Genomic DNA, 14679 nt, shown 5'->3' with positions numbered 1-14679 from the left:
TCGGGCTGTTCATTTGTATATACCATTAAAATAAGGGTTACCATATAATAGACGGATTAGATTTCACATATAAACCATGGTGTTCAAGCTTGAGTGTTTCACCCTGCAGCATAAAACAGATGCTGTACTTTAATTTGGGTTAACAGAAATTGCAGAATAATAAGCACTGGACATTACCTTAAAATAACTTTAAAAAAAATAATTCATTCAGGTGGGCCACACCATAGAAAAACAATGTTTGGCCATTGATAAATAACATCATACAATTGTGGTCCAGTCGATGACAGGATGTGTATAATTTTTCCATAAGGCGATCCTCACACTGCAGATGAGCTATTTGACGGATTGGATGTCTCCCACACATGAAAGATTGGAAGTTATCCGCTGGGCGGACGGTAACTTATGGTCCAACTGTCTGGACTTAAGACCTGCTCTCTAAATTTTACTGATTAGTGTACCGGTTGCACTGCACTCCGTTACAACAAACACAAGATGATTAGTTTAAATTTGATTTGGGAAAGGTCCCCAAATTGAAAGGCTAGGATTGCTTGATCAGTGAAACTACAGCCAATTAACAGTAGGCTCCACGGAACGAACGATTCGGATCTCATACATGCGGGTCCAGCTGAAGACCTCAAGTGTGATTCCTCCATTGCTCTCCTGTTCATGTGTTTAGCGTTATTAATTCCATCTTATAATCACACCACATAGACCACAATAATGTGGGCCCTTACGCAATGATTGACGGCCCACCAAGCTTTTAGGCCATCACCAGTAATCTCCACAAGAACACACGCCATCTCTAAAATGATGAAATCTATTAGCATCCCTAACAACGATCACTCTCTCAGTAATCTTCGATATAAACTTAGTTGCATTGTGGCAATCCAAACACACCCTAAGATTCTTAATTATCCTAATCTCAGTCCCTGGCTCAGTGCTAATCAGCCCAAAAGCAATGGCCAACTTCTCACTATGGACCTTCACCATCTGCTCCTTCTCTTCCTCCTCCACATCATATAATGCCACATCAGTCTCCGCTCGGAATCCGGCCTCTGTCATCTTCCCAATCAACTTCTCCAGCATTGCATAGATTTCATCCGATTGTGGGTGGGACCGATCAGTAGCCGTAAATACATGTAGAGTATCACCAACTTCTATTAGGGTGCACCCAGGCGTCTTAGCCAACTTCCTCCTCTGGGCCAACTGACGAACTATAGCCGCCTGCGGATAATTCCGATCAGATGAATATATGTTTGAGAGTAGGACATAGTAGCCTGTGTTCTCTGGCTCCAATTCAAACAATCTCTCAGAGGCTATCCGGGCCAGGCTCGCATTCTTGTGTATCATACATGCACCGAGTAGTGCACCCCAGACGCCAGGACCCGGCTCGACAGGCATTGTCTTTATAAACTCCAGGGCCTTCTCGAGCTGCCCGGCTCTTCCAAGGAGATCAACCATGCATGCATAATGCTCAGACCCAGGCATGATCCCATGCTCATGGGTCATCGATTCGAATATTTCACAACCATTGGTTACCAAGCCTGCATGACTGCACGCATACAGGACCGAAAGGAATGTAACTGCCGTGGGGACAACACCAACATTCAACATTTCTGCAAATAGCTTGAGAGCTTCAGGCCCCTGGCCATGGAGACCGTAGCCGGATATCATGGCATTCCAAGAGACCACATTCTTTTCTGACATCCCATTGAACAAATGCCGCGCCTCCCCAATGCTTCCACATTTCACATACATGTCTATCAATGCCGTTGAGACATATACATTTGAATCTATACGTTCTTTAATGATCAGTTCATGTATCCATTTACCTAAACTGAGAGCTCCGAGCTGAGCACATGCTGAAAGAATGCTAGTCACTGTAATTGGATTCGGCCGGACTTCCCCCATCTGCATTCGCCGAAAGAGTGAGATTGCCATATCCGTAAACCCATTTTGAGCATAACCAGAAATCATCGCATTCCATGATGCCAAGCTTTTCTCAGGCATTTCATCAAAGAGTTGCCGTGCAGATTCCATATCATTTAATCTAGCATAAACAGTGGCAAGAGCAGTTGAGACTGCCGAATTTAGATAGATCCCAGCCTTTATAGAAAATCCATGGATGGATTGGGAAAGCCCCATATGTCCAAATGGCGAGAACACTGGGATCAAACCAACGACTGTGCTTGAATTTGCTTTCCCACCATCAATCATCAATGCTTTGAACAGACTCATCGCGGACTTGACATCACCATTGCAAGAATACCCAGAAATCATTGCATTCCAAGCGATCAAATCCGGCTCATCGATCTGCCCAAACAATAATCTCGCCATGGACACCTCCCCGCATTTTGAATACATCGAAATCAAACCCGTTGAGACAAAATCATTCGAATCCATCCCTCTCTTCATCGCCAAGCAATGCACCTTCGCCCCCACTTTCAATTCCTGCAGCTCCGCCAATGCTGGGAGGACAGCGGCCAACGTGGTCGAATCGAACTGGGCCCCACTTCCAACCATCCTCTCGAAAACCCGCACGGACTCCACAAAACACCCATTCCAAACTAACCCAGAAATGACCGTGTTCCAACAAACGGTATCTCGGTCAGGAATTCTATCGAACACCTTGCATGCATTGTCAATATCCGAGAATCTGAGGTAAAAATCAGCAACTGTAGATGCGACGAACCGATCTGGTCCATACCCACTAACAATCGTGTGGGCGTGGAGCAAACGACCGGCGCGATTGGAATTCAGCGACGAGGAAGCGGCGATCGCGAATGCAAAGGTGAAATTGTCCGGCTGGAGGTGGGGGTTTTGGAGGAGCTGACCGTAGAGGGAGATGGCGGACGATGGGAGGTTATTTTGGGAGAAGGATCGGATGAGGACGTTGAAGAGGAAGCGATCAGGACGGTGGATGGAGGAGAAGAGGAGGTGAGATTGGGTGACGTTGCCGAGATCTGAGAGCTTTTGGGAGAACTTGGTGACTAATGAGAGGTTGGATTGGAGGTTGGTGAGGATTAGGTGGGCCAGGATCTGGTTGAGGTGGGACAGGGTTGTGGAGTTGGAGATGAGGGTGGTGAGGTTTTGGCGGCGCATGTGTGTTTGATGGATCTTGTTCGTTCGTGGAAGAAGAAGATATAGTAGTAGTACGTAGGTAGGGACTCGGATTCGGTAGTGACCCCTCCAGTACCCAGTTCGGTGCTGGTCGGTGCTGGAAACGCTCTGCGGGCCCACCATGATTTGTGTGTTCCAAGCCGTCCATCCATATCTTACCGGATCATTTTAGGGAATGAGCCCAAAAATAAGGTAAATCCAAATCTCAGGTGAACCCACCATAGGAAACAGTGGTGATTGAACGCCCACCCATCGTTAAAACCTTCTCAGGAGCTATAAAAGTTCTGGATGAAGCTGATTTTTGAGTTTTCACTGTGACCTAATTAACAGATTCGGAGGCAAATACACATTATAGTAGGCGCTAGAAGATTATTAACAGTAGCCTTTTAATCACCACTATTTTTTTGTGGTGTGGTTCACCTGATATTGGGATCTGCTTCATTTTTTGAACTCATGCCTTGAAGTGAGCTGGCAAAATGGATGAACAGGTGGATAGAACACATAGATCATGGTGCGGCGCACGGAATTTTTCCTACATAGATCAATGTCGAAGTGGGTACTGGATGGTCGATGTTGAATCCAAGTCCATACTGTAGTTCATAATAAACGCTTGATTTGGTGGTGCATCTAGGATGGAAATATCTTAAAGCATAGTTATGGGGGCACCGTGAGGATGGAGATGTCTTAAAGCATATTTATTAGGGAGCGTCTGGGAAAGAGAAAATAAAAAACCTTCCACTATTGACACTAAACATTCCACTCTACAATCATTGTTGAAATTTGTGATATTTGAAAAATCTAAATTTTTGAAAACTTTTGAGATTTTCGACCTGCCGTCAAAACGTTTTTTGAAATTTTCAAATTGAAAAGTTCTGTGTGTGCTTTTGTCTCGCATCAGAAATGAAAAGAGGAAAATCGTAATTTCTACGTGGAGGTGTATGTAATATTCTTACTTAGAGTTTTAAAAATTGATTAGAAATTGAGACGCTTGGGTTATGTGTTCCATTGCATAGCACTGGTACGCGCACTCAGGCGTAGGCGGTGTGGCTATAGTGGCGCTAATTGGCGCACTTCACACGTGCGCATCGTGTCGCATAGTGGTTGCTCCCTTTTGACCTTACGCAAACCATTGCAAGACGATGTGAGTGATCTTCAAATTATTAATTTGAAACGGTCAGCCGTTTTTTAAAACGGCTAGTAGCCTTGAAAGCGACAACTGTCTGAAATGTACGGGCCATGATGATTTAACAGTCAGATCTTTCGATCCGACGACCAGAAACGGCTCAAATTAATGATCAACGGTCAGAAACATTTTTCAGACGTTCTGAATCATTGATGACCACCCAACAACGGTCCACTCCCTGATGCCTATATAAACTGAACCATTCCGGTCCAAATTCCGATCAACTCAAGCACATCTCTCCTCATCCATAAGATCCTTTAGATAACATCTCCATCTTAGAATACTATAAACACATCTACTGTTTAATTTTGCCAGAAGATCTGCTATGTTGAATTGTTCCTAAGTGAACCCTTCGTGATTGTCGTACATAAGATTCAGACAGGCTTATCTTATCCTGGAAGTTATTTGCTTGTAACCCATCAACGTTAATTGACAAGGGGACGAATCACGCTTTAAGGACAACCTATATTTACATGATTCAACCTAGTGAAATGAAAATAATTAACCTTATTTTATTTTTATTTTTCAGTATTTCCAACACAATTTGCCAACAATCACCGCTTTATCTAAAAGCTCAAATCAATAGAAAATAGCATACCAATGTATATTAAGGGACTTTAACACTTTTGCCTTTAGAATCTAACTACTACCATTCAAAACTTCATTGAAACCTTTAGATGATGAATGAAAACCCACTACACACACATATGCCCAATAGGTGTTGACACGGAGACAAAAAGAGAGTTAAAGAGTTGGGATAAAGAATCAAGAGAAGGTGCCATCTTAGCCTAGGTGGTGAAATCCCACTAAGGCCTGAGTGTGTGGCGGTGTGTGTGCATGTGTTAAAAATATAATAATAATAATAATTAAAAAAAAGTAAGATCTTTAGGGTGTCACATGTATATATAGAGTTCATCATGGACCTGCGCCTTATATGGCCCTTTTTGTGTGTGTGTGTGTGTAAGCATGTGAGCCACCACCAACCACTTTGCATAAGAAAATATCTTTACATACGTAGGCACATATACTATCTAGTATTTTTCTACTTAATGATCATCATACCACATCATCTAGGCACATGCCTCAAACATGGTTTCCACTTAACAATCTAAAACATGGAAGACTGAATTTGTAACGAGTCTTGACCAGGAGAAAATCTATTCACTAAAAACTGGAGAAATATCTTTTCTTATGCAAATACTTATTCATTTGAAATTCTATTAACATAAAAATGACGCATGTCCACGTGACTAGGTAGACTTGTCACCCCAAGTGTGCTTACGAGATGAATCCATCTATAAAACAAGATTGTTGGTAGTGCATTCTTGCATACGGCCAAAAACGCTTCTATCCAAGTACCCTAATCACAAGTATATGTAATCATAGGCCCTAGGAATCGCAATGAATATCGATGACACTAGTACAGTTTAGGAAGTCTGCATAATCGATATTCGGTGTAACCACACTAAAATAAGGTGCAAGTGAATCTATGCTCCTTATATGGGACGTAAGAGCATTCCTCATACGTTCCATTGTTCAGTATGTGAACTAAAATATTGTTTACTAATAATAAGTTTTGAAGCCAGCAAGCAACCGTTGAAAAGCGGTCGTGGGCTAGCGCGTAGATACATTTTTCAGCTATATATATATATATATATATATATATATATATATGTTTGTGTGTGTATTAATGTGACTCAACTCAAATTCTTTGAGAGAAGGAAACATTGTTTTAGCAGTAATTAAGTCCTATAATAGCCATATACACATGCTAGCCCATGCATATGATGGTTGTGAAAATTTATTTTCGTAGACAATGTTCCTTAAGTTACATCGCTTGTGTCAGTCACATGCACATAGCTCAATATAGTATTCATGATAAACTTTTATGGTCAATCACTATAATATACAATTAAGTATAACCCATGAATATAAGCATGAACACAAATATGATGATAGGATATGTTTATCATGTTGCAGTTAAGCTTTGAGATGAATCAAGTAAAGTATTTCAATTGCACAATCAAGTCCAATCACAAACATTCTAAATTTAATGTGAAAAAACCCTCGTAGGAAAAAACAATAGCATAAAGTGACATTAATGCCTTATGAAAGCAAAAAATTATAAGAGACAGAGATTGCTTGATTCAAACAAGCTTCGAATCATTTCAAGCTATGCCCTTGAAACCTTGAAACAAATTAAAAAGTTCTCTAATACCTCAAATCCCAATTACACTCATATATATAGCATACACAAGAATCATAATCAAAATTGGAAACAATTCTTGCACTAACGCAATTATGTGCACGTGCTCGATGACACATTCGATGGGACTTCGATGACATTGGTAGACTATCGATGGCATCGGACACCGTCGATGTCATTGAGAGAAACACAAGAATGTTCCAACGACTAAACATGGATTTTCTAGATTTTTTTTAATAGCATCTTCGATGGAACTTCGATGGATCGATGACCCATCGATGGCATTGAACCCCTTCGATGGTATTGGGTAGGACACCAAAAAGTACCCAACAACCAACATGGGATTTTTGATTTCTTTTTGATGGCATCAAAGAGTCTATTGAAGGCATCAACAAACCCTATTGCTAAAAGATTTGAGACATCAACAACATTCCAAACAGTTGATTCAATACATCCTATTGGGTCACACCTGAAGAACGGGATTTGATGAAAGATACACCCAAGGTGTGTTGGCATTCCATCCTCCATCATTATGTGGTGTGGTTCACTTGAGTTATTGATATGACTAATTTTGACCATAAAGCCTATTAGAAAAAGGAAGTGGGTCTTGATGAACAGGGATTTCACATATACAAGATATTGGGACCCATAGAGTATGTGAATTTCCATATACCGGAGCTATGTGGGGCCACTATAATGTGTTGTGTCAACTGACTGATCCAAACGGTGGGGCAAAAAAAGAAAGAAAGAAATAAAGAAATGATCGAATTAACCAGTTGGAGATGTGCCTGAACTGATTTGGAGACTGCCTACAAAAAGTGTCCATAGTGCATGAATCTAGCTATAGGTCCTAGAACTAGCTTGTAACAAAGGTACAAAAAGTAATTGAATGCATATCCACTCCCGAAACTCATCATCTAGGACACTAAACCCACAACACCTTTATTGGATTTGAAACTCTTCCTTATAAAGAAATATTAATGTGATATCTACTAGAGTAATCGAGAAAGTGCATGCATTAATGGGGAGTCTTGAATTAGTGTACTTTATAATGCATGCATGGATGTCTTAAACGTGTTGCATACATGTATCCGTCTAGGAAGTGTTGTTTGCATTATTAAATCGCATGCCCATGCATTTATAGGATGCCTGTCCTGCCCTTGCCTGGATGAAATCGGTCCAACAGGGTTCCGTAGGGCCACCCATGATGTATGGGTTTTATCCATGCCTTTCTTCCACATGAAGCAGCAGTGATAATGGCGCCCACTGTTGGAACTTTCATATACCATGTTGTTTATTTGCCATGGATGAAGAATGGAAAATACAAATTTCATCTTGATCCAAAACTTAAACTTCTGTTACCCCAATAAGTTTTTAACGTGGGCATTCAATCCTCAAAGTGTGGTCCATGTGAGCCCTGGGTCTGCCTCATTTTTGAGCTCATACTCTAAAATGATTGAAAATTGGATGAACATTATAGATCAAACCCATACATTACAGTGGGCCCCACAGAGCCCCTCCCTGGACAGATTTCAGTCCAGGCAGGGGTAGGACGCAATCCACTTCCCATAGATACATGTATGCTTGTCTAGAAATCACCACCGCATTGCCGGCAGATTTTTTCGTGAGCCCAACGGGCACTGCCGGCAAAGGCGCCGAATATATCAACAACCCTGACCGGCCCTCTCATTTGCTCTCTCTCAGTCTCAGCCCCCATTCCCCTCTCTCCCCATTCTCCTCTTTCCCTCTCGTTCTCTCTCCCGATTCTCCTCTTTCCCTCTCTTTCTCTCTCCCGATCTCCATTTCCCTCTCCTCTCTCCTCTCTCTCTCTCTCACCTGCTCCATCTCTCTCATTCGCCTCCCTCTCTCTCTGTCCAACGCATCTCCACCATCTCTTCTATCTCCCTCATGTCATCTTTTTACTTGGATCTCCATTGCAGCAGCCGCCGGAAGGAACCACGCCCACTTCGAAAGCCCCTTTTCAGATTTTTGTGGCATTTCTTAAAATCGAAGGAATCTAAAGCTCCTCTCTACAGGTTTGATCTCTTCCTCTCTCTATCACTTTCTGTAGCTCTTTCAGATTTCATGAATGCTAACTATTTGATGAAATGGCTCAACAAGAAAATTTTCATTTTTTAAAAAAATTAATTATTATTATTATTTTTTTTGTGAAAATGAGAAATCTGGATTCGTGAATCTCGTGTCTCATTATCTAAGGTAGAACGAATCGAACTCTGTCGATTTCTCCAGATCTTGCAATTTCATCACTTGATTTTTCTTTCTGCCTTGTTATATGGTAGCAGAGAAGCGCAACAGATTGAATGAAGTAAGACCCAGCTACTCTGACATATGAAGTTATCGTTCCTTATGATAGCTTGGCACCGACTCATGAAGGTGATCTCCTGGTTTCATGTTTCCTGTATTTAATTGAAATGTAGGCTAGTGGAAACAAAATCTGGTGAGTGGAAATGCAATTTTTAGTTATCAATAGAAAGGGGAAATCTTTCTGTTGAATATCTATGTGAAATATGAAGAGATTGTGTGTGCACGTGGGGTGTTTGATGAAATTCCTGAGAGGAATCTGGCACTGGCCCCACCTATTCCTAGCTACCTTGATCCCTGATGTGGTGGAGTTTGTTTGGACAGCTGGCCGCTGTTGGAGATGGGCCTATGCAAAAGCATGTTTACAAGTTATTGGTTGAGTAAATATTCAACCAAGCTCATATCTAACAACAGCCTGACAGTATCCAATCACCGTCCAGCAAATTGTGACAGAGTCCCATTGAGTTGGATGCAGATTGCATGGTGACTCCAACACCACAGCTAAGTGGTGTTGGGGCATGGTAGCATTTGATTGGGCCAGGACTCCTGTCAAAGATGAGCCTGGTCAAGTACATACTCGACCTAACAACTCAGGAACATGTTTTGTATGGGCTCCATTTCTGACCGCAGCACATGGCCACCATCGACCTATTTGGTGTTCGGTCACCATGCAATCTGTGTCCAAGTTGAGTCAGAACTAAGCCTTGCTCAACAGCAAATATCTATGGGATATGGCAGCCTCTGAGATGGGAGGCTGCACTTAGAATATAAACGAAAGACATCCATTCATTTCGAGGGGTACCACGCCATAGAAAACCATGGATGGAATGAATAAAATGGTTGGCCAATGGATCTAATCAAATGTAATGTGTAGCTGTCATGATGAAAGTATCCAATTTTTGCACTCAAGTTCTCAAGGTGGGACCTACATTTTAAACAGCTTCAGCTTGGATGTTATATACATGTGACACATGGGCTGTACCCATTCGATGGACATTAAAAGTTAGTGGAAAACGCTCCTAAAAAAAGGAATTATACCATTCCATTGGGCTGCATCTCCATTAGGGTGATGCATCTTGGGTTTCATCAAAAACCACGTTTGCAAATCAGATTTGCTGTTTAGGTCAAGTTAGGTGGTGTTATGCTTAGGCTTAAAGTCATCTTCAAGCAGCCCAAACCTAATACACACGAGTTATCACTAACATATAGATATAAATGTAAATTTTCATCAGATCACCAAAACAGTAGTATAGATCTCATCTCTTTGGACAAATTGAATTTCTTGATTTGATTGTTATCCAAATTGAGACCAGCTTCTAATAACATGTATTGCTCATTTTTTGTTTCTCAGTTCCATTTTGGCTTGTTCATGACATGGATGTTCAAGACACCCTTTCAGATATAACGTATGTGCAGGGTCATAGATTTGACCAATCCCTTCAAACCATGGCTTTTGGATCATGGGATTGAGGGTTCTTAGTTCAAAAAGGAAAAAAGGAAAAAAGAAGAAGAAAGGAGCAATGTTGGGTTCACATTTTCCCTACTTGGATGTAGGTATTTTCTCATGACTGCATGCACGTAGGAAACTAGCTGAAACTTGTGTAGGCAACATCACCATCTGAGACTTTTGTACTATTGTTGCTACTTCTTAGAACCCAAAACTATAGCTAGAGGTGCAGTTGGACTTGACTGGCTTGCGGCAAGCTTGAGTCCACCCTAGCCAGGTTTGGGCTTAACCTAGAGGATTACAAGTCACATGTAAGCAGAGTTTTTAGTCCCACTCATGTAGATTGTATGTATGTGGATTACAGATATACAATAATGGAACAATGATGTCACTTCCATAGAACAAGAAGTTATCACAGCTTACTACTGATAATGCTAGTGGGAAGATCAACAACTTCGAAGACCTGGAACCGTTAGAGGGATAGAAGTGCAGACTGAATTCGATGATGAGGTTGAACACAAGGTTATACTTATTTATCAGGGTATGAGAAACTTTCTTGTAATTTTTTTTTAAAAAAAAAAATCGTCACAAGGTGTAAATATTAATGTGAATTGGACTGAGTGTGAACTAGATTACACCAATCTTGTTGAAGGTTTTGAGCAAAACAATTTATCTTGGGTTTCATTCAACCAAAGTCTTAATGCTTACATATTAATATGTAGATAATAATGCAACCAATTTGAATATGCAAAAATTGTAAATTATAAGTTTGATATATCATGCAATTCTGTGAATTTGAGCTCAGATTGTGTTTGGACTTAGTTGAGGGCTCTAAAAAGCGAGGAGAAGGTCCAAAGGGACATGGATGGAGTAGTAAGAAGAGACTTGATGACCGATGGTCCAAGTAATTGAAGATCTTGCCCTTGATAGAGTAGAATGGTGGAGCAGGATTCATGTAGCTGACCCCAATTAAGTGGGATGGGGATTCATTTTGTCATTTTTTTCTTGTTGTGTTGAACTTAGTGTCGGACCTGAAATTGTATTCTAAAGGAATTTAGTTTTGGTCTTTATTAAACTTCGAAAATTGTATTCTAAAGGAATTTAGTTTTGGCCCAACTCAGCAACAAGACAGCTTCTTCTTCTTCTTTTCTTTTCTTTTTTGAGCAAGAACATCTAATCAGTGCAGCCCGGGTCCGTACTCATGGTCATTAGTAGAACCTATGAGTTTCAACATTGAGGTATAAGTTAAGAGTACCTATGTGGTGTGTGAAAAAAAAAAAAAAAAAACAGTGCATCCCACCTGCCACCTGATGGAAAGATTGGGTCACAAACCTGCACCATATTGCTAGTTGCAGGTCCATGTGCAGGGCTCTACACTTGTATGGGCTTGGAGGTTTACTGTTCCACCCCAAGGCCTGTTGTATTGAAACTGAGGAATGCTAAAATACAGTTTTGAGGCTTGGGAAAAGGCAAACCAAGTGCACTCTGATTAGTCCACCATAGCTTAGGTGGGTCCTCTCTTAGGTGGGCCAAGTAACATTATATTCTTGCTTGCAGGGATAAAACGATTGAAAACCCTCAGATTCTCGAGAATCCCACTTTTCTGTGTTGTTGGTATTCCTTGGATTTGGGTCTTCTCAATTTGGAATTTCAGTGATGGGTCTTGCTCGGTTTCGCTCTTAATAGTCAGAAACCATCGAATTCTCTCGAATTCAGGTTTCCAGATCATGGGCATGTTTTGGTTTTGAGGATTTTGGTATTCTGGATACGCTGAATTCAGATTTCATTTTTTCCTTTTTTTGCTCTGTTTCCAAACAGAGGAAATCGAAAGAAAGTGAAGAGAAGAAATCGAAAGCCGGTAAGAAGAATGAGAAAACATCCACTGAAGATCCTCCCAAAAGCTACATTCATGTGAGAGCAAGAAGAGGTCAAGCAACAGACAGCCACAGCCTTGCAGAAAGGGTGGGTGATTTTCCACCGAGACTGAGTCGACTCAGTTCTAGAAAACCAGCTGAGTCACTGAGTTTTAATTCAAACTCATCAACTCAGTATCTAATATCATGTTTCCTAAATTGGGTTTAAAAAAAAACTCTTTTCAGGTAAGAAGAGAGAAAATCAGTGAGAGAATGAAGCTCGTGCAAGGCCTTGTTCCTGGTGGTGACAACGTGAATTTAAGCGATTTTTAATTAATAGATACACATGCATGCATACGTATGTACGTGTGCGATGCATTCGTCTTCAATTGGGACACTTGGATCCAGGTCCGACATACATTTCAATGGCTTCCATGAAAGAATCACACGGTCGGTCCGATGATCAAATCCATCCCTAATATGGCCTTCTTTTTATGGCCATTCATTTTTCACCTTCTTTTTATGGCCATTCATTTTTCAACCCATGAATGGATGGTTAGGATGACCTGATCAAAAGTCATTTGATAAAATCATAATCATAGTTGTCCCAACAAATAAATGTATCGGATGGTTGATTGACCTATTTTTAGATAACTGATCATGACTGTCTTTCTTTTTTTGCTATTGATTGGATGGTTAGAATGGTATAATTGGTGTAACTTTTTCATGGTAGCCCATGAAATGTACATGCATCAAATGGACGGTCTAGATCGGTCGATGGACCATAAATTTTTTCTGATTGTGAACAGGTGACTGGGAGGGCTCTTATGTTGGATGAAATTATCAACTATGTCCAGTCATTGCAAAATCAAGCGGAGGTGTACATTTCTAACAAGATAGTTTCATGGCTTATTTTGTTTTATTTTATTTTTCCAACCTAAGTATTTCATGGCCTTTTAATGATTTTTATTTTATTTATTTATTTTTACAGTTCCTCTCCATGAAGCTTGCCTCTGTGAATCCTGTCTTTTACGACTTCAGTGTACAAACATTGCCACCTCCATAACTGATGTTCTCTCACCCATGTGTTTTTGGTGCATGCTTCTCTTTTCTTCTACAAAGAGAATGTCTTACACGCTACCAGCTGTATATGAGAAAAACGCACAACTGGCCTAGTGTGGGGTCCACCTCCTTATGTATATGGCATCCAAGCCGTCCACAGGAGTGGACCACTATTAAAGTGGGATACCCAAAAACCATTAGGCAGGCCTCTACCTGGATTTGGAGGTCTCTAGGTGATTGTCTGTTCTTTTCTATGGTGTGGTCCAGTAGATGATGTGACCATTCTAACGCTGCATCCAACCTTCTTTTTTCTAGAACTGGTCATCTACAGGCGTTTGCACCACTTCTTGTGGTACAAGATATTAGATAATTCTCCCCCTTATATAATACATCCAGAAATGCTATGTACCTCAATAAGGGTGCAAGTGCCTGTAGGTGAACAATTTGCTTGTTTTCTCTTTTCTTTTCTCTCTCTTCTTCTTCTTCGTCTTGAAACCTACATGCGCATGCGCCACTCCTTGTGGCACGGGGTGCGTGTTTCTATCCACCAGATGCATTAAATAGTTAAAATTATCTTCCTTATTTAATACATCTAGAAACACCATACAGGAGTGCAGGCACCATTACTTGACTGTTGTAGCTTGGGGCAGCTCACTAGAGGGTCACTGCATTATGACATTTTTTCTACCTATCACATTTGAGATTGGGTGAGAAATGCATCATCGCCTCACTCAAATGCATCCTAAATCATACTGTTGTTTATTATCATGGATGTTGTGAATGTTGTTTTCTTTTCTTGCTATCCATAAATTGGATGCTTGCAGAAGCTCAAAATCTCCATTCCTCTAATAAGCAGTGGTTCTTAGCTATCTTGATTGACTTGGTTGCTAGTTATATGTTTGGATCCTTTGCTGCAGCTTATGTTGATCATAAGTTCTTTTGTTGTCTTATCTCATTACTTTTGTGTTGGTTTATATGTATCTCTCCTTACATTTACCCTCTATGTTCACTCCGATCGGCTTGATTCTGTGGATCAAGTTCTGGTATGGTTCACTGCAAGGTTGACTTATATTATGTTATGTTGCCAGGTTGTACTGTGGATGCTTGCTATGAGGAAAGAAGAGTCGAGCAAAACTTGATACACATGGGATATTTCTATATATATACATGTGCAAGTGTATGTGTGTGTGTGTCTAGGTTCCAGAGGGTCTTAAAGTTTTTTTTTTTTTTTCCAGCCACATGTTGACAATAACTTATTTTCATGCATAGTTTCAACCAGAATCTCCCAGAAAATCGTTATCATATGAAAGATGAAGGTTCATCATCAAAAATTAATCTCATTAGTGCCACTTGTTTAATTATATATTAGTTTATTACCTAACTGTTTATGTTATTTTCTTATATTGCAATTCTTTAACATCTTTGTATATGTAATAGTCTCATGGAATTTAGTTTATTAGTTTATTTTCTCATCCATTTTCTTCTT

The 14679-nt window shown here is 40.5% G+C and overlaps 2 protein-coding genes and 1 long non-coding RNA gene across 7 annotated transcripts; 2 read left to right on the top strand and 1 right to left on the bottom strand.

The window, feature by feature from the left end:
* Window positions 1-61: 61 nt before the first annotated feature.
* LOC131256928 (pentatricopeptide repeat-containing protein At4g30700) lies at window positions 62-3235 on the bottom strand. Its single transcript, XM_058258035.1, has one exon. It carries the CDS (start codon window positions 3100-3102, stop codon window positions 769-771), a length of 2334 nt encoding a protein of 777 aa, XP_058114018.1. The 5' UTR covers window positions 3103-3235; the 3' UTR covers window positions 62-768.
* A 4989-nt stretch (window positions 3236-8224) lies between these two features.
* Window positions 8225-11432, top strand: LOC131256927 (uncharacterized). Of its 5 annotated transcripts, XR_009177018.1 has the most exons (5): window positions 8225-8545; window positions 8813-8903; window positions 10183-10555; window positions 10643-10819; window positions 11084-11431. It is a non-coding gene; the product is annotated as an uncharacterized LOC131256927 (long non-coding RNA). The 5 variants fall into 5 exon arrangements; XR_009177017.1 differs by having other exon boundaries at window positions 10183-10819; window positions 11079-11432; XR_009177019.1 differs by having other exon boundaries at window positions 8810-8903; window positions 10183-10819; window positions 11084-11432.
* A 66-nt stretch (window positions 11433-11498) lies between these two features.
* Window positions 11499-14418, top strand: LOC131254880 (basic helix-loop-helix protein 80-like). The gene is made up of 4 exons (XM_058255579.1): window positions 11499-11516; window positions 11995-12240; window positions 12378-12443; window positions 14282-14418. The coding sequence occupies exons 1-4, from the start codon at window positions 11499-11501 to the stop codon at window positions 14330-14332; spliced, it is 381 nt and encodes a 126-aa protein (XP_058111562.1). The 3' UTR covers window positions 14333-14418.
* Window positions 14419-14679: the final 261 nt, after the last annotated feature.

The sequence above is a fragment of the Magnolia sinica genome, chromosome 9 (genome assembly GCF_029962835.1).
Source record: "Magnolia sinica isolate HGM2019 chromosome 9, MsV1, whole genome shotgun sequence".
Classification (NCBI taxonomy): Eukaryota; Viridiplantae; Streptophyta; class Magnoliopsida; order Magnoliales; family Magnoliaceae; genus Magnolia; species Magnolia sinica.
The sequence above is the reverse complement of the archived record's forward strand: the minus strand, read 5'-3'. Positions and strand labels throughout refer to the sequence as shown.

Excerpts from the sequence above, each read along its gene's own strand:
- LOC131256928 (XM_058258035.1), bottom strand. The coding sequence starts at position 3,102 with ATGCGCCGCCAAAACCTCACCACCCTCATCTCCAACTCCACAACCCTG.
- LOC131254880 (XM_058255579.1), top strand. Across the intron at positions 12,241-12,377 it reads GCCACAGCCTTGCAGAAAGG|GTAAGAAGAGAGAAAATCAG; the intron begins GTGGGTGATTTT and ends AACTCTTTTCAG. Across the intron at positions 12,444-14,281 it reads TTGTTCCTGGTGGTGACAAC|GTTGTACTGTGGATGCTTGC; the intron begins GTGAATTTAAGC and ends TTATGTTGCCAG.